Here is a 26,709-nt window from a genome sequence, read left to right on the forward strand (position 1 = left end):
ATCTACTGTTTATTTAGGCCCCTTTACAAACTCCAGATTTTAAGAGGGTCAATCTATAATTCAACTAACTAAACTAGCACATCTTAACTCCCTTTTTTATGGGGGGGGCGGGTACAGATTTTGGAAACTGAAATGCATCAGCAGTAGTTTGTTAACTTCCTACTAAGTCAGAAATTTTTTAACTTTAGAATTTTATTTTTAAGATATGTGAATTAAATTAATTTCTATAAGTTTTAGAAAGTTTACAAAAACAAATAAATTATTTTATCCCCAACTAAGCCAAAAAACAAAAATGTATCTATAGCAGATTTAAAAAAAACTGTAACGCTTGCTTAAAAACAAAAAACAAACATAAAATCTCAAAACATACACTAAAAATCTAGGAGAGATATTTAAGTAAGAACCTACTGATCCAATTAGTGAGTGTTTGCCAATTTGTTTTTAGGAAGCCTTTATTTCCAAACTCGTGGGGGAGGGTGGTTGGGATTCTATTCAAAGAGAATGTAAAAATGTTTGCTGCACTTGTGGATGATCTATTTTAGATATTATTATCTACTTTACCATAAAGGACCAAGGCAGAATTCTTTGCATCATATTTTTGGTAGAAATTTACTATACCCTGAATATCTTCAAGCTACTAATGTTAAAAAACCAAGTGAATATAATTAGAAAGTCAAATTCTTACTAGTGACTAAGACCCTCAAGGACTCTGGGATGCAGAAGCACTACAATGTACTGATTTCTTAGTGCCCAGATCCTCAGAAGTAAGAAGAGCAGGAAGGACTCAGGCACTGAACAGAATGAAAATCTGATGTCTTTACAGTGTATTATAACTGATCATTCAACTATAACTGTAAAATAATCTATTGAGAGCTGTATAAGCCAAAATTTCAAACTGAGTATCTTCCTGGGTAGTCTCCTTGAAGGCCTTGTCTCACATTTTCATTGTTACATACTTAAGAAAAATCTTTCCTAGATTTCCTAGCCTTTATTCTAGAATATAAGAAAACAGGCATGTGCTATGCCCTTTATCTGGCAAGAAAACAGGTATGTGATATGCTCTTTATCAAATCAATATTATCCTGCTTGAGTCACACCCTCTACCCCTCCATCTCTTATTTAGTCTTGACCTAAATGAGACTTGGTTGCATCACAAGATCAAATCAACTTACAAAGGACAAGCAAGGCTTTGGCCATAACTAAGTATATTCAAAAGAACATAATCAATGCTGATGGCAATAAAATGTATAATCATTCCAAAATACCAACAGCAACATGGACAAAACTCATTTGGAAGTTTAAATGACTGTATGTCTACTGGAAAATGAATTGCATTTCATAGTAATACCCTGTAATTCAGATGAAGAACTAACCTCGTCAAGTTCATATCCTATGAAAAACTTTGTTGTTAATGTACTTTATCTAATAAAAGGAATTAAAATGCCATTTCAATTTAAAAATTTTTATGCTACTGTTGATTCAGATATAAACAGTATTGGCTTTCTCTTACAGTAGTTTCAACTTTGAAACAGATACAAAACTGTTAAAATGTAAATGTTGAGATTTGGATAAGTAAGCTATCGTTCCAGGGTAACTTTGTTAATCTTTCTTTTATAATAATGATCCAATTCCTTTATTAATTATATATGGCTTTGTTTACATTGATATATATATGTATATATATAAAACATATAAATAAAAAATTGTAAATAGTAAGGAACATGTTAAAATTAGTTCAAGTTATGTTAACCTTTCTTGTAACACATACATTACAACGCTAAGGAAAAAGAGCATCATGTCAAAATTTCACACCTCTTGGGAAATCCACAATCACTCTGGAAAAACAGCTGACATATCTACAGTACTAAAATCAGCTCAACCACAAAACATCCTATCAGTGCAGTAAGTGTTCAAAATACAAATGGTTTTCCCGCTGTACTATCATTACAACACTTGCCTGCTGTTGGAACTCTTGTTAAGCCAGCCACTGAAAATCCCAAAGTACAACACAAGCTTCTATATGAAAGAAATATAAGAATAAACAGCGGGTGCCTTTCTCAGAAGCTCTGCTCTGACCCTAGAAACCCTTATAAATTTGTGAATCAAGCATGTGCACACACACAACACACACACATGCACACACAAATACACGAAGCTATAGGATTAAAGGGAGGCCTACTCCTTCATGTGAAGGGTACTCTTCACAGCTTGGTCCTACAATCAGTAGTTTGAGAATACAGACATTTTTTTCTTGTAGATTTTATCATATTTTCCAAAGGTAATTTGATTTTTTTTTTTTTGCCTGATTAGATAAGCCCCTTCAAAATCACTTCACTTCCCTTCTCCCCTTCAATAAAACAAATCCACAGAAAAAAATCCCTATGTGCAAGTCATGTCACTTGCAACCTTCCATTATGAGTCTGTAACACAGCAGCATTTAAACAACAGGTCATTATTGCTGTGGGACTAACATTTGATCACTGAGTAATGCAGTTGTCTCCCATGTCCTGAGCATAGCGGTCTGATATTGTAGTCCTTAATTCATCAATGTCTCTTCGTAACTGGCACACATCTGACAGCTTTTTAGTGAGTGTTTCTGTGCTGTGGTCATTCTCAGTCTCTTCAGCTGAACAGTTCATTGCTGTGTAAACAAAATATGGAGAGAATATCTCACATTTTTTTGAACAAAGACATTTTAGAATTTTTCACCTTAATCATCATGGAAATATAAATACTACACACTGAATACCAGTGAGGCCCAGGTTCAAGTTATGTTTAAATCATACATCATTCAATATTAAACAGATCTTATCCGCTTGGTCCTTTATAAATTTCACAAATTAAAATGAATTAATTAAAATTCACACAAATTAAAATTCACACAGTGATACACACAAATTCAGCAAGTTTAATGGGTAACAATATTCCAAAAGTGAAAAAGAGCACACTCTAATGTCTCTCTTCCAGCTCAACTGGAGCACTCAGTTTTCCCATTTGGCAAAATCTGAAGACCATTTGTGTAGTGAGCAGTGGCATCTTAAATATTTACGAATGCAAAGTGGGTTTATTGCCATGAAAATATTAATTTTCAAATATATAGTGTCACACACATACATACACACGCACACACACAGAGTGGAGAGTGGGGAGTGGGGAGGGAAAATGAGAGAGACAGACAGGGAGAGGGGGAGGAAGAGTGAAAGCTAGGATCCTACAATCCCAAACAACTGAATCAGGCTGATAGCTGGCTGCCTTATGGCTAAATAACTGAGGGCCTTGAGTCAGCCAGCTTTTAATTATTTACTTCAGTTCTTCTCTTTGTAAGCATATCTCAACATAAAATCAGGCAGAGCTAGTGATTACAAAAGAAACCTCTCCTTATACCTTCATAGTAGTTTATTGTAGCATAAGAGTCAGTGAGTGATTGTTATTTTAGCAAATGTTAACTGAACATCTGCCATGATATAGGAACTGTTAGATGTTGAAATCAGAAAAGGAACAGACACAGTGGCTTATTCTCGATGCTTTACATACAATTCCATAAACAACTGAGCACAGTGAGGTACTGTAGGTAACCTACCACTATATACAAGTTGCAGTGGCATAAAAGGAAGAAAACAAAACTAGTCCTAACTGGAGAGGCAACAGTTGCTTGTTCACTGGGTGGGCCAAACTGCAAAATGAACAAAAGTGGAGTCAGAAAGCAAAACAATCTGATAGAATTTGAGAAACCTCAAGAAAATCAGTATCTAGGCTCTAAAATGGTAGAGTACAAATTGTGACAAAGGAGAGTACCAAGAAATAAGACTATAGACGTAGGTAGGAGGTAGGAGCTACCTATCTCGACCACACAGCAGTGTAACCATTAGGAAACCAGGTTTATAGTTGAGACAGATCTGTCTGGCAACAATGTAAAATGGATTAGGGGGAGGGGGTGAGAAAGATGGTTGTCAGAGAGACCAGTATAGGTGACCGGTTATGAAAACTTAAATTAAGGCAACAGTGCAATGGAGATAGAAAGGCAGGAATGTTAGATGTAGTAAGCAGATGACAGAACTGATAACACTCAATCATCATCAACTGGAGTGAGGGGCAGGGATTGGGCACAGGTGCCAGATGAAGGAAAAAGCAGAGTGGAGAATAAAATCTGCGTTCAAGTGACAGGTGAATGGTGGTGTTACTCATTGAGAAGAGGAACAGTTCAGGGAGGGAAGGAAAGTGTGTTCTGGTTTTCAATGTGTAGAGTCTGTGATGCATTCGAAACAGCCAATTCTAATATACATGGGAATATAATCTGCAACCCTGAGGAGATAAACGTCTGGGTAAAGGAGCTAAATGTCTAGGTGAAAGGTATGGCAGTAACAGAAACAACAGGAGTGGATAAGATCACTCAGATAAAGTACTGAATAAAAAGAAACAGACTAAAAACCAGTAACAAAAGGCTTCTGGGGATACCAATAATTAAGTGACAGAGAAGTCCACAGAAGACAGAGACTGAGCAGTCATAAAGGCAGAAGCAGAACCTAGAGAATGATGTCATGGAAACCAAGGTAACACAGTTTTCAGAAGGACAGAGTGAGCAAATGGAGTCATTAATCGACCGGTTTTTCACAAATCAACTGGCTGGTAAAATTTTCACAATGCCAAATGTAAGGTAAGGATTCTGGGGTCAAACTTTAAAGACTAGAAGGAGCACTGGGAGGTGGGGGTGGTAAGATTCATATTAGGATAGCTCTACTACTTTATTACTGAAACACTTAACAAACACTACCTTATGATAGTGAAAATGTAGGAGACTCTCAAGTAATTAAAAGGGTGACCAACTCTAAAATCGTGGAGAAAATGAGTTCCCTTTGTGTGTGAGCTTTGCTTCTTGCTCCCAAAAGATATTAAAGCACTCCATGTTCACCTGGCAAACTTCTCCACTTCCTCCTCTAAGAGCGACGCTGAACACCAGGTACTCTGTGGAGTCTCCACAGCCCTTCCCATGTAGATTTAGTTGTTTTTTTCCTCTTGTGCTCCCACTGTCCTTTGTCCACATCTCAACTATAGCACCTATCACAATGCTCTAATAATTTGGTTAATGTGTAGTGTGGACAGGGACTGTGTTCGGGTTATCTGCATTACCGGCATCTACTAGTGTCTGGATCATAGAAGGCATTTGATAAATGTTTATTCCGCGAGTGAATATACTTAAACATTATGTTTTTTTTCCATATCCACACTTGTGTATGTGTACAAATGTCTATGAAATGAAAGGGACATAATTGAGCACAGATAATGTTTTATTTAACTAGTGATATACTTTGGTCAAGAGCATTGATTTGCCAATAACTATCATGATGCAAAATGGTGGAATCTTTTTGATGAAACTAGGAACAAAACCAGTCACCCCTCTAGTCATACATTACCATTATATTAGGCAGCTACTAAATATACATGTTGGCTCATAAACCTTATTATGTGGTCTTACTCCATTCCTATTTCCTTCCAAGTTCATTTATTCTCTATTAAAAAGAGACTAACATCCTGATTTGGAATCACATGCAGAGATGGGCGTTTCTGCAAAAGTAGCATAGAAAGGAAGGGACACTGGGATTATCACTGTGGCAGCTCTCACAATTATATGTGGAGGAAGATAGAATTGAGGCCAAGAGTGAATGGGTGTCACATTAAGCCAGTAGGTATGCCTGACAAAGGCAACAGATCTGTAGGCTGTGAAAACTGGCTCATGTGAAATCACTGGCACTCACGTGAAGCAGCTGCCATAGAACATACACTGCACTGGAAAGCAAAATATTTCTCAAACATTTTACCAGTGGACAATATGGCCGGGTCACTTAATCTATGCAACTAACACATAAAAGCAAATAGAAGGTATCATTATTTTTGGGAGAGTAAATGGGAAGTCACACCTAACTATCACTCTACTCATTTATTTACAGATTCAACATAGAAAATATCACCAGGCATTCTGCCAAGCGGCAGTTAATGTCAGCTATAACTCCACTCACTTCTAGCAATGAAGTAATAACAGGTATACATAAACCCACAGACTGATTCTAAGTAGGAAAGGAGATTACAAAAATAAACAGAGAAAAGGCAGTCAGAAGTTCCTGACTCATGAAGACAGGTTTCTAATTGCCACAAAATAAGGACAAGTCATCAGACACTTACATCTTATTCCCAGTAATAATGAAAGATTAGGCTCCTTGCCCTGAGCACGCTGATTAAGAATACTGCACAATGCTTTCAAGTCAAACAAACAACAGGACATTTCCTTGAACAGCTGATCAATCACAGTCAAATCAAATAGTGGCCGTTTGGAAAGAACTGTCTGCTGCCTAGATTGGTCAGCTTCCTGGCCCTGATCCAATAAAGAGCATGTCTCATCTGTTTGTCTTTGGTTCTGCAAGGATAAAGAAAACAAACATCAGATGGTTACAAGAGAGGAAAGGTACTCAAAGCCATACAGGTTAACATTTTCCCCCAAGTCTATAAACAGTGGAGTCATATTATATGCACATTAACCGAATTCAACTACATATATGCAGTGGAAAAAAAAACCACATAGAAAAATAATTTAAATAGTGAAAACTGTTTCTCCGTGCCATCTGATACTTTAGTGTATATCCAAAGGAGGAAACAAATCCAGTCTCTGTTTCTAGGAGTCTCTCACGTAATAAGCATGTTGGTTGTGTATGTATTTTTCTTTTTTGGGTCTCACTCTGTCACCCAGGCTGGAGTACAGTGTCACAGTCATGACTCACTACTGCAGCCTTGACCTCCTTAGGCTCTGGTCATCCTCCCACCTCAGCCTCCTGAATATCTGGGACCACAGGTAAACACCATCACGCCTAGCTAATTTTTGTATTTTTTGTAGAGAGAGGGTTTTGTCACATTGCGTAAACTGGTCTCAAACTCCTGGGGTGAAGTGATCTGCCCACCTCAGGTTCCCAAAACAAAGCATTAGGATTACAGGTGTGAGCCACCACACCCAGCCTGTATTTTCTATAATGAGATTTATTCCAAGAATAAAAAGAACTACAAAGTAACTCTGAACTTCACACTGTGGTTTTTATTGTTAGTAGCAATAGTGATTTAATTACTTTCAAACTACTTTTTGCACCTTGGTGGGGGGAAAGCATCTATGTTAATGTTGATAGGAACCAAAAACTTCAATGTAAGAGACAAAGAAATACAAAAGAAAAACTCAACAACTCTGAACTGCTGACCCCCAAAATTGCTACCTTCTTATCCTGAAAACTGCTAATTAAAGGTAACTTTAATTAGCTTTCCAATTGGAACTGTATTTCAGAATAACTCAACAGTCTGGGGTGATGGGGAAAAAACTTTTTTATAGATGAATGCCAGCTAATAAATATATACTGTACTGTAATTATATGAAACTGTATTCTAAAACACAAGAGAAGTAAAGGCTTGTCTTTTTATAATAATTCTGGTAAGAAACAATGGAATTAATTAACAGGCATATCAAAATCATGTCTTTAATCTGAAAATGCTCTATTAATATCTATAAAAATAAGCATCTGCTGAAATAGGTAGTGAATCATTCTTTCAAAGCAAATTGAATTTCTTCTACTCACTTCAAGCAATGCTTTTGTTAATCTCTGTAGGTTTCTTTCTTTCTTTTCCAGCTCTTCCATCATCTTTTGAGTGGTCAGTTTCTCTTTCGAAAGTTTTCCTTGCATAGACTAGAATTTTTAAAAAATTGGAAAGCAAAACAGGTTAACATGTAAAGAAAAATCTCAAACAGAAATAAGTAGGAATGTTGGCTCTGAATACTTTAGATCTTCTTTCCTCCCTATCCCCTTGGAAAATGAAGCCTTCACTTTTAAATTAATCCTTATCAGTTAGAGAGTAGCTGAATCCAAATAAAAAAGAAAAAGAAATGCCAGTTTCCCAGAATACATTTGGATTTTTAAAAATTACAGTTTTTACCAAGGAAGTTTTTAATTTGTATAAAACATGTCAAATCTGAAGTTCCTACTTAATGTGGTATTACAAAGTTATTTCATTAACTTTTTATATATTGAGAGTGTATTAGCAACAAATCTATACTTTTGCTTTACATTTTGCTTACAGTTAATGAGATGCAAGATAATAAGATCATGGTATCATCCCTATTTTCTATCATTTGAAACATAGTTCCCACCTTTCAGTGTATAGTATTTCAAGCAGTAAATACACTGTGAACTCTGGTCAAAGGTCTATTATGGGAATTTGATAAGCTAATTTCCTTCTTATTCCTTATAAAATTGCAAATTATCTAGACATGACACCATTGTGAGTACGCCAAAGCAGCATAAAGGACATTTTGAGTCTTTGGTTAGTGTCTTATTTTTCACCTATATATTAAAAGAAAAAAATTCCATACACCCTGCAGTTATTAGTGAATTCTAAGTGTTTCTATCAACTATTTTCCTTTTATTAGATGACAAAATCAATAAACATATGACCAGAAGAGAGGTATCATTTTATTTCAGGTCTGTATTTAGTCTCAATTCTGACAATATTTCAGGTTGCTGACCACCTAAATAGCACACAATCTACTACAAAGGTATTTTCTTCACATTATCTTTGGATGGGATAAGAAAAGATAGCGATCACCATGGGTTGAAATAAGACTCCATAAATATAAAGCAGTTTTATCGGTAACAGATATGCCAACTTGTTGCTTTTAAATTTCATTTGTCTGCTAAACTCTGAAAAAAAATATTACATGTAGTAACTCAGAAGTTGGATAGAAATGAATCAAACTCTGTAACAAGTGTTTCTCCTTCCAGGGAAAAGTTGTTTTATATTCCACAAAGATGAGTCTCACAGCACAGTCAATATGGGGCTCTCTGAATATGTGTATTATTGAAAACTGAAATTTCCTTTGTAACTTCATTAGATTGAATCAATCCTTATCTGATTAAATGAACATGGAGATTTATTCACCTAGCTGAAGATCTATGCTTTCTGGCTTAACAAGATTATTTGGCTGGAATCCAGAATTCAACCTAAATTTTCTCAAGATTTGTGATTGTTTATTAGAATTACAGAAGAAAGGCACCATAGACACACTACTCAAACTCACATTCTAACAACAACAACAACAAAAAACTAAACCCAAGAGGGATGTTTTATATTTTTATCAATTCAGAGTCATGTTGAATGTGACTAATAATTAGCTAATAAATCCAACTAATATGTCCCTATGTAAGGCTGATTTTAATCAATGCAGAAACAGGCAATCTTCTCCATCAGAAAAACTGAAACTGTCTGGCAGTAGTGTCATTTATCACAAAAAGGAAAATCAGATTTCTCTTATGTTGCCTGAATTCAAGGGAAGTTACCAAGAAGCACTTTAATAGGTAAAAGACATTGCAGATAGGCTTATCCTGAAAGGACCAAGTGCTGTACAATCTCTAGGATAATACTAGGTATGAGTGCTATAGTTGTCTGACAATAACATTTAGTCTGAAACATTAATTACTTCTCTATCCTAAATTGCATTAAGATATGTTTAAAAGATAAGAAAACAAGAAAGAAATTCTATCAAGAATAGTGTGTGTTATTTTACAAATACCTTTTGCAGAGCATTTTTTTGAAATCTCTTAAGCTCTTAAAATATACTTGCTCAAACTGGTAGTACTTTACAATGCATAAATGAAATAATCTCATGTTTTCTGAAATGAGTGTTTAGCTTTGTGAATTTCACGATAACTGTTTATCATTCACTAGACATGTAGTGGATTAATAAAATTAAAAATTAATTTGCAAAAACCTACAAATGCTCTCAATTCTCAGTTTAATCATGACATTTTAAAATTCTGCTAAGGTACTAACCTACAAGGTCTTTATAATGATCATCTTTGAAGTTGAAAAGTGGTATTAAGCAAATTTATTGTTTTGATGTAAGTATCGAGAAATGCCCCATTTACAAATAGCTTAAATGAGGGAGAACCAGGTGTGCCTTAGTTAACAGATTCTATATAACCCACAAACCTAATTTAAAAGGAATTATTTTGAAAGTAAATTTATGTTAACATTTTTACTGCACATATATACACATGAACATGCTTAACCACATAAGAAATTCACAAGGAACTTTCCTTCATGCAATCATTCATTCAGCAAAAACCATTGCCAAACACTGCTCTGTTCATTGAGTGATACATCAGTGAACAAAACAGTCAAAACTCTTGGCCCTTGTGGAACTTTATACTAGGAGAAAAAAGACCAAAAGAAATAAAATAAATATTCAAGTTACACAGTATCATATATTAGAATTTGACTAGTGCTGTAGAGAACAAACAGAGCACAGTAAGGGTCAGGAGGCTGAAATCTCAGGTAAGCAAGGGTTTGAAGGATGACAGACTGTGTCCCAGAGATACCCAGAGAGTTTCTGTCGGTACAAAGGTTCTGGGACAGATGGTGTCTTCTGTGTTTGAGAAAAAGTAAGAGAGCCAGGATGGCTGAGAATAGTAGGAGAAAGAGTCAGAGAAGGAAGACAGCATGCGGAACAGATTGTATAGGGCCTCAGAAATCAGTATAAGAACTTCGATTTTTATTCTGGAAAAAAATGAGGATCCACTGAAGAGTTCTGAAGCAGAGACATGATGTAATCTGATTTTTGTTCAAAAGGATCACTTAACCTAATGAGAGTATACTGTACACAGGAAAGGGTAGAAGCATAAAGAAATAACCCAGATGAGAAAGGAAGACGGCTTGGAACAGGGTGGCAATGGAGGAGGCAAGGAAAAGAGGTCAGATTCTAGACATACATTCAAGGCAGTAGAATTTGCTGACAAATGTGAGGTAAGTGAGCAGTTAAGGATAAGTCCAGGATACCTGGACTGAACAAATGGAAGGGCAGAGATGCCATTAATAGGAAGTCTGAAATGTATAGCAGGGTGTTTTTTTTGGTGATGGGGAGATAAGAAATAGAAAAAAGAGGCTTTGTTATGTTTCTAAGAATCTAAGACAATGTACAGCTCAAATTCCTTTCTTAAGTTAGTTATCATCTTGTAATTTGATAAAACTTTGAAAACAATCTGCCTGGAGTTCTGCTTCTAGCATGGACTAGAAGCAGAGTTGAGGAGCTCCACAGACCCACCCCTCAATGAAATTGGTGAATACTATCATTTAAAATTTCTGGAAATGGTCCTAAATGAAGAAACATTTACTCAAGAATATCTCTGCTTCACAAAAGGATTCTAGGAGGAAAAAAATGAAACAAAACTCAACTCCATTTCTGCCTTCTCACATTTCATTGAGATGGAAATTCTACTTCAGACTGACAGAGCCAGTAACACAGGGTTCCCTCTCCTCCCAAATCCTAGTTAGAGAGTTCTCTTCTCAGAAAAGATAGGGCATCAACATTTATCATCCTAGCAAAGGCTGTTTTAGGCAACGACATACAACCAAGAGGTGGGGGGCTCCCTTCTTCTACCCAGATCCCCTTACGGGATGGAAGCTTACGTGAGTGCAGAACCCCTGACCCTTGGCCCAGCTTGTGGGGCGCTGGTTCTATGCTGGGAGAGGCAAGTCAAAAAGACGTAGAGCTGCTGCCCCAACTCACTCCAGTGAGTGTTCAGCTACTAGAGTGGGGATACCATTCGGAAGTTTGCCATTGTCCCCACACCAATTAACTTGGCTTAAGAGACTTTCCTGAGGAAAAGTAGGCCATAGAACTAGGAGTTCCAAATGTCTCTCTATAGGAATTCACTTCATTTGCAACAGTGTGACGTTCAAGCCTTAGAGCACTCAAAAACATTGGAGGTTGTGGTGAAAGGCAGTTGGCAGGATACTATTAGACTCATTAGCCCTATAAGCTAAATCCATAGACTAACTACTTTCCCAGGGAGAAACAGAGAGATAGCTGTGAAGAATACTCCTGAGGTCAGAACAAATCTCAAACACTAACCTAATGAACTATCCCTTCAAAAGAGCTAGAATGGATCAGTTTGCGAAGCAATTTATGCCACAGGGTATTGTTGAAAACAACAGACTGATTGGCTGACAATTAGTGGAGCCTAACAGCTGGTTATGGTCAAGAGTCACAAAAGACCATGTATACATTTGTATGAAATGTTTAAAATAGGTATATTTATAGAGATAGAAAGTGGATCAGAGGTGAGATGGCTGGAGAAGTGGATGGGGGCTTAGGCAAGTGACAAAAATGAGGCTTCCATTTGAGATGATAAAAATGTTCTAAAATTGACTGTGGTCTTGGTTCCACTTATCTGTGAATATACTAAAAAGTATTGAATTGCACACGAATTGAAGGTGACTTGTATCTTAAAACTGTTACTGCTTGAGTTCCTTGTCTTCTAACTTCTGGAAAAAATGTATTTTCTGGTTTATAAGCGAGATCTACCAAAATACATTAAATGTGTTTGATGACACCTAAGTATCTTAGAAACTAAACTTGTTTTTTAAATTTAAACCTCAGTCTTTCTCTCCAGTTCCCACTCTTTGGTCCACTGAGCATGCTGAGGATTGTAATACTTCCTAAATGCTCTAGTTCTACTGCCAGACCATATGGCAAAGTTAGGGACTGCCTGAGGAACTTAATAATACATAATTCAACTTCATCCCAGAGACACTGATTCATTAGGTTCACAATAGGGCCCAGAAATACATATCTTAAAAAGTATTACAAATAATGTGAATATCCATATAGATTTGGTGACTACTCATAGCACAAATAGGCCCAAGAACATTCTTCCATGATTCAAGTGAGCTGTCTTCCCTCGTACAACTCCCCACCCTGACATAACTGATTTTTCAAAAGTTAAATCCACCTTTTACACATTTTTTCTGACATATCTTAATTATGCAACTATAACATGCATACAACAGATCTACATGAACAGTAAAGACTGTTCTCTTTACCAGCACAGAGACTACAGTGAGTGTTTTTTTTTTTAAGCTACTTTTCATAGAAGGCATTATTTGGCTGGTAGGTTTTTCAAAATTTAGTATTAACTTCTGATAAGAATACTTTTAGTTTTTCACTCATCATAAGCAATTTTACAGAAGTAAATGCTTGCAAAATTAAACTTTAGAAAAAGTACTTTATTTCAAGACATAACACAATTCGGATAACAAAAAAATAGGAGGTAAACATCACACAATGTTAATGGGAAAACATTAAAGCAATCGATATTTAAAAGAGTTATGTTCTACCTGTAAGACACTCTATTGACTTATGATCCATTTTCCCACTATTTCTACTGAGAAAAACTGCTAGATGAAGGATTTAAGAGATTTGCTAAAAATTGGAATAGAATTTTCTTAGGCTGTGGGAACATCTCGATGTGTTATAAATAGAACAGACTGTCACAGTTTGGAGATTGGTGGTTCCAACCACGCCCGAGTAAACAGTCTTAAATGTCCTCTAACGTATTATTCTGTCTTCTGTCATAGTATAATTTTCTATTGATAGCTGTCAATTCAGATACGCCATTTAAATGCCTAAGTTCTTGCAATTAGTAAATATTTTAATGTCAGAGAAAACAAGCAAACATTACAAACCTCTACGTCCTCTGCCAAAAGATTACAATAACAGCTCACTGAAAAAGGCTTACGGATATGAAATGTGCTTTTGAGAAATAAGTGAGAAGGAAGGTAATGCCCAATGAAGAACTCAATCATATTCTGACTGTAGCCATATGTTCATGGAACTGACACGGAACATTCTACCGCAAAATGTCTTTATATACTGTATACTGACAGAAGAAAAAACCTATAGGAGAAGCAGCCAGGCTAGCTCTACTAGTTTTATGGATATAACGAAGGGCAACACTTCTAAAAGGTCAATGAGTAAACAAGGTATTTATGCCAGTTAACAATATGACCTAGACAGTTGAACAAAACAGTAGATAAATCTGTATTTTTACAGCACTAAACTCAATTTCCAAATTAGCATATACCTTTATACGAAGTATTACTTTTTCTATATTCAACAACAAATATAGTATAACTAGTAGAGGAATGATTTCTCTCCAACTTTGAAAGCTGTGAATAAATAAACGTGAAAGTGACCTATAACAGGTAAGTATTTATTTGACTTTTGTGGCAAAATAATAAACTATAGCTGTATTTTGAACACAGCATCTAAATATGAAACAATGCCCTATTTTTATCTCCTATAAATTCGACATAAAATGTACATAGCCTGGGATTTTATTTTTCCCTTTTGGGAGTAAATTTAAACTATATGAATAACTTGCTTATTACCAAGGAAATGCAGTGCACCAAATCAAGACAAACGAACTTCAAACAAATTTGGCGTTCTCGACAATTTGCAAAGACATAAAGAGGCAGTAACACATGAGATTCTAACAGTACCAAGTTATCTTTGCCTACTGAATACTCCAAAATGGAAAAACATCCAAGCACTGTGGAGGAAGAAAGAATATCCAAACTATAGCGACAATGAGCTTTTACATAAAATTAATACTATAGTGATAGTCAAAATGCATAATTAAAAATAATTGGGAGGCTCTCTGCTATCGTTAATTATATAGTATTTTGTGTTATTTTAGATAGGCGAAGATATTTGAAGAAATTCAAAAACAGAGCTATAGCATATGGAAAGGACATCATAATCTACATAGGTACAAGCTGGCCATTCTTTATGTAAGCAGATAAGGAAAAATCACACAGCTTTAAAGAAGTAGGAAGTGAAGGGAGTTGCTCTATTAGGTATATCAGTTTGATCATACACCCATTAATTATGTCTATTAACCACAATAGAAAGCAACAGGAATATTTTTTCAACCCAAAGTGTTCTTTTCAGTGTTTCCAATGCTAGGGAAATAATTAGTGTTCCTCTTTTCAGAATAAGCAATATTTTCAGGTTTTTATAGAGCATATACCTTTTAGAGAAAGGTCATTAAAAACGACCAAATACAAACAAAATTTCTGTCTTTTTAAATGATAAGGGGCCAAAAAATAACATGAGTTTAAAACTAGTAAATAATTTTCTCATTATGTGAGTCATATTCATCTCCAGCTTTGCTATTCAAATACCACGTTCACAAATATAGCTATTTCGGCCAGCTATCAACATTTATTGTCTGTCTCTGTGACCTAAATCTATAGATCTCTGTCTCTAGATGTGCAGACCTTGATGGTCAGAATGGGCAAATGAGATGCTAAGAACAAAAAAGAAAAGAAATCCAAAAAAGTCATTGATTCAAAGGACAACAGAATTAATGATTATAGTGTCTAGGCCCCAATATTTGGAAATAAAAGCATCTCATTAATTTTATTTCAATTCTCTACATAGTTTGAAGAAATAAAAGGTTTGTGTTTGCTGAAGCATTTTAATAACAAAGAACAGTAAGGCCTATAATTGTATATTCTTCTACGTATTCATTTATGTATGCTCATGACATATTTACATGTGACTACAGACTTGGTTAACATGTAAGAGTAAATTGCAGTAAGATGTCTCCACAAATGGGGAAAAAATGCACATTTCAATGAATGCAAATATATACTGAACACCTATAATGTGACAGTATATGATAAATGAAATCTTACAAGTCATTCAAGTTTCAATGCCAAAGTTCACGTGTTGATTATTCTTAATTTAGATTGAGATAACTTGTAGTAGATTTACTTCTCGGAAAATGTGCCCAAGTAAAATAGAAATTTCTTGAATTATGGTCCAGAATAAGTCACATAACAATGGCTGAGGAAATCTAACAATCTAGAGATTCTAATGGGTTATGGAACAACTGAAGTTATGTCTGTAGGAATACAAAATAAAGTTTATAACCTCTGTCAATCAATCCATCAGGCTCATACATTTATTGATTAATAATACAACCAAAAGACAAAGACTGTATATAATGGCAAATCATTTACTACTTTTACTTTGATTTTAAGAAGTAACAGTAAAATTAGGAGGTATAGAGCTAAACATTTTTCAGCAAAAGATGTCCAATGGCTTCCCATCACACTTAGAATAACGGCCTCACAATTCCTAAACGCCAGGCTAACAGACTGTGCTGTTCTTAGAGCATACCAGGTATATAAAGGGCATTTGTTGCTCCCTTTGCTTGAAATGCTCTTGCCCTGGATGTCTTCATTCAGATCCCTGCTCAAATATTGCCTCTTCAGGAAAAACATCATGACCACTCTATTAAATGTAGCACTCTCTAGCCTACTTTTTAAAATAACATTTTTAGCAGCAATTTTTTTCATAGCACCTGGCATTCATTATATTGGTTTTGTATTCTCTCCAACTCACCCCACTAGAATGGTCAGGCATGTGACTTGTTCACTGATGAATCTTTATAATTTTTGAAGGATTAATTTACCAAACAGCAAAAACTGGAAGATTAATATTAAAGACTTTGCAACTCTACCTCAGTGCTATACATATTATCTTTCCATACAATATATGTATGCTTTAATATCTGCAGGTTAAATAAGCATTAAGAGTATATCAGAATATAGCTAAATTAAACTAAGCACAAAATATTCCTTACCTGAATTTCTAAAATCATTCTGTCAATCTCATCTTGTTGGCTGTCTATTATCTAAAACAAAAAAATAAATACATCTGATTCAAATAATTTTTACATCGCTTCTTAAAAGTACCAACATTTCAAGAAAACAGAGCACAGAAATTTATAAATTTATTTTTAAGAAGGGTCTTTTTAAAAAACTGAAAGTATCCTTATGATTTGGATCACACAAGTATAAAACTACAAAAGACTTCCTCTAGTTCTTGATAAAACTTTTCTCAAATTTATACAATTTTTAAGAATAACTTTGAGACAGACTGAATAATTAAGGAAGGAAAAAGATATCCTTTTGTTTTGACTTTTATTTCAATTATTTAATTTTGTTTGAATTGCTATCGTCCTTCAAACAAAGACATTCAAACTGCAAATTATATAAGCAATTAAATATTTACAAAATATAAATCACATAAAGTAGCTATAAATTATGTATCTATACACACATATCCACTTAGTATAGATTTCACGTTTATGATCAAAGGTATCTACTGACCTTACTAGCAGTCTCATTTTGTTGTCTGAGATTATCATTTTCATTCTGAAGCTGTTTTGCATCTAACATGGGAAGGCGGATTCCATCTTCAAGGCATCTTTCTACTTTTTGTTGCAAACTATTTCAAAAGACAATTATATGATGAAAATAAGCTCTATTTGCTGATTTTGGTAATGATTTCAACATAAATGATGTCATTTTTAGGTTCTGTATTTTTTAATCAACCAATAATCAAGACCCACAGACAGTATATGAAAAAGTGTTACTTATATTTCATACAAGTAAGAAGGGTCCATAGTTAGCTAGAGGCTGATCTTTTCAGAAATGGCAAATTTGAGACCAGAGTCCAGAGTTGCTCAGTATGTGACATCCTTAGGCCCAGATGAAGTTCTTCATTACCCAAATCTGAGCTCTGAAGTCTAACTCGTGTTCTTCACTTTTCCTCTAAAAGCAGAGTTCCTTGATTAAGATGACTGTTGCACAGAACCTAAGAATATGTATACACATCTTTTGTCCTTTATTCTAAGCTCAGCAGAAGTTTGCTTGTAAGAATAGCTGTTGCCTAAACCATCAGAATTACATTTCTCTTTCATTTCCTTTTTTTTTTTTTTTTTTTTTACTTTTACTTTAGGTTTGCGGGTACACATGCTGGTTTGTTACACAGATAAACTCGTGTCATGGAGGTGTGCTGTACAGATTATTTTGTCACCCAGGTACTAAGCCTACTACCCAAGTTATTTTTTCTGCTCCTCTCCTTCCTCCCACCCTCCACCTTCAAGTAGGCCCTAGTGTCTGTTGTTCCCTTCTCTGTGTTCATGAGTTCTTCTTCATTATAACTTGACAGAACACTTTCTTATGCTATCCATGGAACACAGTTGCATTTTAGAAGGGGAAACAACAAAAGTAAGACTGCAGATTCAAAATAAAAAGGCAAAAGGGGCAGAGGGGGAAGGTGCTAGAAAGAAAGAATAGTAATGTTTGGTTAAAAGAAGTCACATCATTAGACAATAATTACCAAAACAAAACCAAAATAATACCAGCAAGAAACCGGAAATAGCTCTACTTTAGCTTGAATCATACTCAAGCATTGCAGAGTACTAAAAGGAAGACTTCTTATAAATTGGGTTTTGATATTTTCATTATTTTTCTTTTTTTCAAGAATTATGGCTATTCTATGCTTTGTCTTTCAAAAACAGAAGAAATGCCCTATCCAGATTGTGAAAAGAGAACTGACAGTCCTAGATGGTACAATAAGGGCCTCAGATGTTTACAAATAATGGCGCCAGAGACATTTGTATTTATTATCGATGTAGTGTACTGCTGTGTAATACATTGTCATAATTATTTGCTTTTTTCAGTCTGAAGTGTAAAACAAATTATTTCTATTTCAGAATGAGATTTTTGTTTGTTTTGTTTTACCAATTCAGTGTCAAGACACTACTTCCAGACATTTCATGAGAAACAATATGTATTAAAAATATTAAAGTCTTTCAAATAAAAAAATGAGCCAGCTATGAAGAGAGGAACTGTCATGGCAAAATGCCCAATAAATTTTATTTCATTTATACATTTTTAGATTATATAACACGTTTAATTCAAAAAGTAAAGTATCTCTTAAAGTGGTACCTACTACTGCATTACTAAGGAGCTCACCCATCTTTTTCACTTTAATTTTCAGGTGTAATGGGAAGCTTTTCTTATTTAATGTATAAATTGCAAATGTTCTTAAGTATTCATAGAACAGGAAGCTTAGAAATATTATATAAAACAGATAAATGTAATTATATAATTCACAGTCACATATACATCTGAAGTTCTTTGGAACTCAAGGAATATTATCTTATAGAGCTGAAAAAACTATGATACCATCCTCAACCCTTTGATCCTTTATATCTATTTGAAATCAAGAGAAATTTTTGGACATGGTATCATCTCTGATAGTATCAAGATGAAATTTAAAAGTGGAAAATGTTATCTGAAATGCACCGTACTAATCTTTCCAAAACAAGAATATGAGGTTCAGTGTTTTCACAAAACCTAATAAAAGATAAAGTCTAAATAAAAGAGAAAGCATACAATCCAAAAGCACACAACAGAACAAAGCAACACTCAAATTATTTTCAGGTGTGGCTAATTCTGTTCCTAAAGCAACACAGCTTTAATTTATAATTATAATGCTCTATATGACAGAACAGATATAGTGTCTCTTTTCATTTTATCAGTAAAGATGAAAGAAAAAGCTATATGGTTGAATTAGTGCAGATCAGAAAGTTGTTCTGACACTAAAGAACAGGGCATAAGAAGAAAAGTTATAAAAAGGAAAATTTAAGAACAAGCAGCAGAAAATAGGAGACAAAAGCAGAATTAAAGGTATATGATTTGTTTTGGGAGCTGAGATGATGAGAAACATGTGTTTTCTCATTCATACTGAATTGTCCCAGAAATCAAAAATTTTTTGGCATTGAAACCCAAAGAAAAAAGTAGGACAAGGCATATTTAAGACTCAAAGTAGTAGTAAAGCAATATTAACATGAAATTAACATGGAATCAGATGGATTTTTATTTAAAAGCTAAGAATGAATTGAATTGTAAAATTGATGTAAGTATGAAGATTGTATTTCTTGCATTTCGCTTCTGTTCCTTTGTTGTTTTATTCTTCAGGATAGTTTTATCTATTTATAGTTGGTAATATTAAGGTTTAAGTTTTGCAAAACAGAACATCCATATCTATACATATAAAATACTTCCTTAGGTTTTTCAGGGATCCAATATTAATTTCCAAGTTTAATAAACACAAACTGAATTTGCAAATGGTATTCATTGTACTTACAACTGTATTAATTGAGTCCCATGAGGCAAGATATGTAAGTAAATCTGGAAGATAGATGGCAAAACTGCTGTATCTTTTACTTGCAGTAAAGGGAAATAGGAGCCAATTACTTCAATTTGATATATTCCATTAAGGAGTGCAGTTCGAGTATTTTGCTGGCCCCTTTTTTGTTATTTACAATTTTTACTTATTTTTTTTGATAAAGCCATTAGATAAAGGGTTTGTATTAATATTTTCAGTCTTCATTTGTATGAGTTTTTATTTTTACTATTTTCAACAGAAACTTTTGGCAAGATATCAATATATTGTTGAGACTCCCTAATCCAAAAACCTGAAATCTGAAATGTTTCAAAATCCAAAACTTTTTGAGCATGGAAATGATGCTCAAAGGAGATGCTCATTGGAGCATTTCAGATTTTGGATTGTCAGATTAGAGATGCTCAGTGGGTAAGTACTAGGCAAATATTCCAAAATCCAAAAAAATCTGAAATCTAAAACATTCCTGCTCACAAGCAGTTTGGAAAAGGGATGAGCATCCTGTAGTATATCTTTAAATTAAGGAGAGTAAAATAACTTATAAATTAGTTTAAGTAAAATGTTTTATGAAAAATATGAGTAAAATAACATAAAAGGATTCAGAAAATTTTCTTACCTCTGAACAGTAGTTACTAACTCCTTTTCTTTCTTTTTCTGGCATATTAACTGTGTCTCTTTATCTTGACACTGCTTTTTGATCTCTTCAATTTTTTTTTCTGTATCTATCAAAGCCTCTTGTAAATTCTTATTTTTTTCTTCCAGAATCTGCAGCTAAGGAGAAATTTTTTACAGTTCATTACACATGAAATATTAAATATGCTTCTATTAGAAACTGTTACCGTGTTGGCAGGGATTGACAGACTTGTAGCTAAAAAAAAAAAAATCACACTGCATTTTATCTAGAGTATTAGCACTCCATCTCCTCTGTGTGAAAGGCACCTACAAGAATGGAATTACAAGGAAGAAAATGGGGTTAGAAATTTGTAGAAGACTGAGAAAGGTTAATTTTAAACTTATTTTTCTTTTAATTGTAATAAATATACAACTTTATATTGTCTTAACAATTTTCAAGTGTACAGTGCAGTTGTGTTAGGTATATTCACATTGTGCAACTAATCTCCAGAACTCTTTATCTTGCATAATTGAAACTCTGTATCAATTAAACAACTCCCCATCTATCCCTCCCCCCATTCCCTGGTAACCAACTTTCCACTTTCTGTCTCTGTGACTGAATTCTTAAGGTATCTCATTAAGTGGAATCATACAGTATTTGTCTTTTTGTGACTAGCTTATTTCACTTCGCAAAACATCCTCCAGGTTAATCCACATGATAGCCATGTGTCAGAGTTTCTCTCCTTGTTAAGGTGAACAGTATTTCACTGTATGTATATACCACCTTTAGTTTACCCATGTATCTGGTCATGGACACTTGGGCTGCTTCCACCTTTTGCCTATTGTGAATAATTATCTTATAAGCATGGGTGTACAAATACCTGTTCAAGACCCTTAACTGCCACCCCAATGGATGTTAGGTATTTTCTTACATATTTTCTAATACACATTGCCCTCTGTTCCTGCTCATGCAACCTCCTGCAGTCCTTAAGTTCCTTCCCGACTTTAATCTTAGTTTTTACAAATTATAAATTAATGTAAAATAAACAGAGAATGCAACATAGGTCTTACAGGATGCACAGTGACACTCCTTAGATTAGACTAATGACTCTCGAGTGAGGGTAATTTTACCCCCAGAGGACATTTGGAAATATCTGTTTACATTTTGGGTTTGGGATAAAGGAGAAGGAGCACTGCTACTGGCACTTAGTGGGTAGAGGGCAGATATATGGATGTAGAAGTACACCCTTCAATGATCAAGGCAGACCCCTGTAACAAAAAATTATCTGCCTCCAAATGTCAATAGTGCTGAGGTTGAGAATCCCTGGCTTAGAACAATTCTGGGAAGAGAATGAAGAGTAGATCTAGTGGATTTATAAATAAGGTTTCAAGACAGTGGGCCTCACCTGAGTTAGGAGAAAGACTCTGAGGTATTGTTAAGAAAAAAAAAAAAAAAAAAAAAAGTAGAAGTCAGAGGAGTGAATTGAGGTCATAGGTCAAGGTGTAAGAAAAAAATATATATATAAAGGTTAAGAAGAATGAAGAAAATAAATATCTAGAAAGATACTTAACAAAAGGTCTTGTAGAGCCTTGGTGAATCCTAGAGACTATTGGAAAGCACCAGAACTGGGGGTGTGTGCATGTGTGTGTATGGGGTAGGGGTTGGCAGACTGGTTTAGAAACTAACTTCTACAGTAGTTAACAGAGTTACAACACAGGATCAATAGGAAGGTAATCACTTATTAACTGACAAGAAATATCTACTTATGCATGCTTAGATAAACAAAGTTTCTTATTAGAATTAAGTCCCCAAAACAGCAATTAAACACATGGATTTAATTTATAGTTAGCCAAGTTTCTAAAGAGTCAAGTTAACATGTTTTCATGTCATTTAAAGATAAGCATTTTATTTCATGTTACCTGTAGACTCTGACTCTGTACATCATCTAGAGTTGGAAGATCAGCCAGATACTTTTCCAAGGTCTCGATTCTTCTCTGCTTTTCTTTATTTTGTTCAGATTCCTTCTGGCATTTCTTTTTCAGACTACTAATGTATCGATCTCTAGTTTTAAGCTGAAGAAAACAATTACGAACCTTCATTAGTTTTGAGTCATTAAAAGACATAACAAAACCAACACTTTACTATTAGACACTGCTGAATTCACCAACAGTTTCAGGTTATAGCGAAGGCCACTAGCAACTCAATTAAGATTTACCTTATTTCATTCTAAGATTTACACTTGCCGGGTGTGGTGGCTCATGCCTGTAATCCCAGCACTTTGGGAAACCAAGGTGGGCTGACCAGCCTGGCCAACATGGCAAAACCCTGTCTCTACTAAAAAAATACCAAAAAAATGAGCTGGGCGTGGTGGCATGTGCCTATAGTCCCAGCTACTTGAAAGGCTGAGGTATGAGAATCACCTGAACCAGGGTGGCAGAGGTTGCAGTGAGCCGAGATTGTGCCACTGCACTCCTGCCTGGGCGACAGAGCAAGACTTTGTCTCGATTTAAACAAAAAACAAACAAAAGAAGATTTACACCTAAAAAAATTTATGTCACTGAAATCAAGAGTTTAGGGGGTATTTGCTTTTGCCATGGATGGCATCCTATAAATTGCCATCAATCAGGGGGCAGTAGTGATGTAGTTTTTATTGCCTACACATGTGCAAATTTGGTCAAGGCTGTTCGTATCCTTGTCATTTCAATATTGTTATATATATGTACAAACTATGTGTTGAGTTTAAATGATGTCTAAAATGCCTAAACAATGTTACATTACAATTTAGTATGGAACAATGTTACTGGGTGCCCAGACAGGCACAGAAAAAAAGCCTTTGAAATCAGTGAAGTATTCATCTCTGAAGGAATGACTCCGATTTCTTAGTTTTTGCATAGCTATACCCAAATGCTTTATGTGAACGAAGAGAGGAAGATACTGCAAGTAACTAAAACTATTTCATTACTAACAGACTTGCAAAGAAATTGCTTATCATGCACCAAACAATGCAACTAAAGCTGAAAGAATATACCAAATACTTAGGGGCAGATAATGGACTAGTGAAACTAATCCACACCTCAAGCAACACTACTGTTTAAGGCACTGTGTCATAACTGAATTTGCAGCATATTTTCTTTCTAAAAACCATAAAATAAAGGTGTCTTACTATTGATGTCATTTTAGGATTGATAAAGTATGGTAACTGAACACTTATTTCAGTTGGTATGTACAACTGATAATGTGTACATATCATGGTATGTACACACATGATAATGATTCTAGTAAATCCCAATTCATACAGGCTGAAAGTCAGATTTTCAGGTACTTTTTACCTACCATTCCATGAAATATGCAGTCTTTAAATTTCATATCTCATAGCCAAAGCTCTTTCATATTTACTCCTATTTACCTTAAATTACCAATCTTCCAAACATTTAATCCTCTTTTCAAACTTACAGGGTTCTAAAATATTTTTACAGTGTTTTCCCATATTCACTGGGAAAATAACTGGCAATAATTAGCAGTAAGATGGATTATTCTTTCAAATTTTATTAAAGCCAATACTTGTTCTTTAGCTTTAATAAAATTTGAAAGAAACTAGTTTCTTTCATGCATTTTCTAATTTCTTTCAGGTCTAATGTGTAACGATTTTTAAAACTTCATGTGGAAAAATTATTCATTTCACCAGTGACGTTAGCATCTACTTATGACCTTTGGTAAGAAGCAACACTGGTAAGACAAACACATCCTATTATGTCTTGAGGCTTTCTTAGGATTAAAGGTAAATGTGCTGGTGTGACAGTTTACCCTGTGATCTATCAGAATGGAAAACCTTACATACTGTTGGCACTGGTGGTGACCATATAATACAACTCCCTTAATACAGGTGAGGCCCAAAGATCTTTAGTGACTTAAGTCATAAAATCAGAAGTCGAATTTGAATCTAGATCATCTGACTGAAAATCAACTTTCTTTCAGTTCTTCCTTATGATTCATTATCAGGTTCTTATTTCAGTAACCAGCTGTGCTTGGATTTCCCATCAACCAAGCCTGCTCTTGCCTTAGCAAATGACCCTGTACATTACAGAGGTAAACATGATAAAGCAACCTATGTTTACTTAATGCTAACTTGGATTCAACTGTCTAAATGTATTAAATGTAACAAAATGATGCCTCAAAAAGCAGTGACTGGCATAGGTCTGTCTGTGTGCAAAGATGTCCTACTTTTCTTCTTTTTCTTTTGGTTGGCCAACTCTCTTTGCTGTCACGTCAAGCTTGCTTCCCTTGATCACAAATTGCTGCCAACACTCTCCTATGGGACACTGTCTCTGTTATTTGTTGGTCACATGTTGATCATACATATTCACTGGGTCTTGGGTTTTTTTTCAGCCCTGCTCACAGATGACAAGCTCGCTGTTTTGTTTTTTGGTGTTTCATTTTTTTTGAACTGCCAAGTTTTGTGTTGTTCCATACAAATAGTACAAATAGAGGTTACTCAAGTCTGAACTGCATTAATCACCTCCAGATAAATGAGGTGTCATTAGTAAATCTTCTCTATTCTATTCATACAAGGCTAAGCTTTTCTTTTCAAAGAGGAATGATGCAATACTGATATCATTCCTAGAAGGTAACAGAAAGGACAAGTTTTATAAGAGGTTCACAAACGGTTACTTTTCTTTATTGTCTGTCTCTTTAAAGAAAGAACTCAAAAGAATTCTATTATTATTACCACATTGTTTTTTCTGTCATAGAATCTGTCTTTGATAAGGATTACAGAGTAAATGCCAAAAGAAACAATATGATCCAATCTTGTGTGGACCCAAAGTGCTGTTTGTTTAGTTGATTTGTTACCAAGGAGCCTGTTCTTACTAACCTATGCGCTCCCTTCAAGAACTGAAGTCATCTCCATATGCTCTGACACAAACTCTGCCCTCTACATTTATCCCCTCTACTCAAGTTTCTCTGGTATATACATTTCCATTCTCAATTGCCTCACTCACACAGAAGCTACTCCTCTTCTTTTCCAAGAGTAACTCTACCATATTTGCATCTGTTATGAACCCTTCCCTATGTCTCCTATGAACTTGCTCCATTAGGCACCCACTCTGACAACTTTGATCTCTCTCTCATTGTTTTTTCCCTAGTCTACCTTACTGTTTTCTCTTCCATCCTGGCAAAAATTACCTGACAGAATACATTCAATATGCCAGGCACCATGAATGGTGCTACATACGCCACAGTGACATATTCAAATACAATCCCCCTGCCTTCAAGGAGCTTAGAGAGAAATTTAAAAAATAAGGATTATACAAATTGGGTTGAGCCCTGGAAAAAAAAGAATAAAACTCTATAAGCATATGAAAGGAGGAGTAGAAGGGAAAAATATTAAGCTAGATTGGAACAAATAAATAGATGACTTGAAAGTGGGAGAAAAAAAGCAGCCACGTATTTACCATGCCAAAAGGCCACTCTGTGTAAAGATCCTGATATCAGAAACAAAGCCTGAGCTGTCTGAGCAACTGTAACACCCAGGGTATCAATACACAGTTTATCAGAGGAAGATTGGCAGAACCTACGGATATATAATTAGGAAATGTATTTCAGGCCATGGGAAGAATTTGATTTATATTTTTAAAGACCTGGGGAGTACTGTCAGCAAGATGGCAGAAGAGCAAGTCTTGGACTCTCCTTCCCCCCAACATGTGGATTCAATTAAAAAAAATAATAAAACCCCCAACATGGACAAATTCCCTTTTTAAGAAATCCAAAAATTAGTCAAGAAGCTATTGTACTCTGGGTGAATGCAAAATCAGGCACATTGAAGCAATTAAGGAAATGCAAGACACCTTCTATAATCCTACCCCCAATACAGCATATGATCAGAAGGAAACCTGCTGGGAAAGAAAATAGTTGGATCACACATCCAACATCCCAACTTTTCTGGGTGCTGTTCAGAAGACTGCCTTCTGCCTTGCCTGTCTTGGAACACTAATAGGACCACGACACTCTTGCTGCCTGGGATCAGTGAGATCAGAGATGATGGTTTAGGCTAGCAGTTTCCATAGTTCACAGCTCCAGCTCAGCACACAGCAATGAGTGAAGACAGATTCAAGTTTCTCCCTGTACAGGGAAAGCAGACAGAACATCCAACACTCTGACTTTTCAGAAGTCTGGTCAAGGGACTGGC

The 26,709-nt window shown here is 35.1% G+C and overlaps 1 protein-coding gene across 2 annotated transcripts in view; it reads right to left on the minus strand.

Annotated features, from left to right (window-relative positions):
- Positions 1-500: 500 nt before the first annotated feature.
- Positions 501-26,709, minus strand: part of CEP85L (centrosomal protein 85 like) — a 179,471-nt gene continuing 153,262 nt past the window's right edge. Inside the window, exons 7-13 of one of the 2 annotated variants that reach the window (XM_025382846.1) lie at positions 22,445-22,597; positions 20,529-20,683; positions 17,047-17,164; positions 16,518-16,568; positions 7,608-7,715; positions 6,178-6,409; positions 501-2,641 (exon numbers count right to left, since the gene is read on the minus strand). In XM_025382846.1, the coding sequence (XP_025238631.1) occupies positions 2,478-2,641; positions 6,178-6,409; positions 7,608-7,715; positions 16,518-16,568; positions 17,047-17,164; positions 20,529-20,683; positions 22,445-22,597 (981 nt within the window). In that variant the 3' untranslated portion in view covers positions 501-2,477. The remainder of the gene's footprint in view (positions 2,642-6,177; positions 6,410-7,607; positions 7,716-16,517; positions 16,569-17,046; positions 17,165-20,528; positions 20,684-22,444; positions 22,598-26,709) is intronic. The other variant, XM_025382847.1, reaches the window with a different exon arrangement.

Source organism: Theropithecus gelada, chromosome 4 (assembly GCF_003255815.1).
Source record: "Theropithecus gelada isolate Dixy chromosome 4, Tgel_1.0, whole genome shotgun sequence".
Taxonomy (NCBI): Eukaryota; Metazoa; Chordata; class Mammalia; order Primates; family Cercopithecidae; genus Theropithecus; species Theropithecus gelada.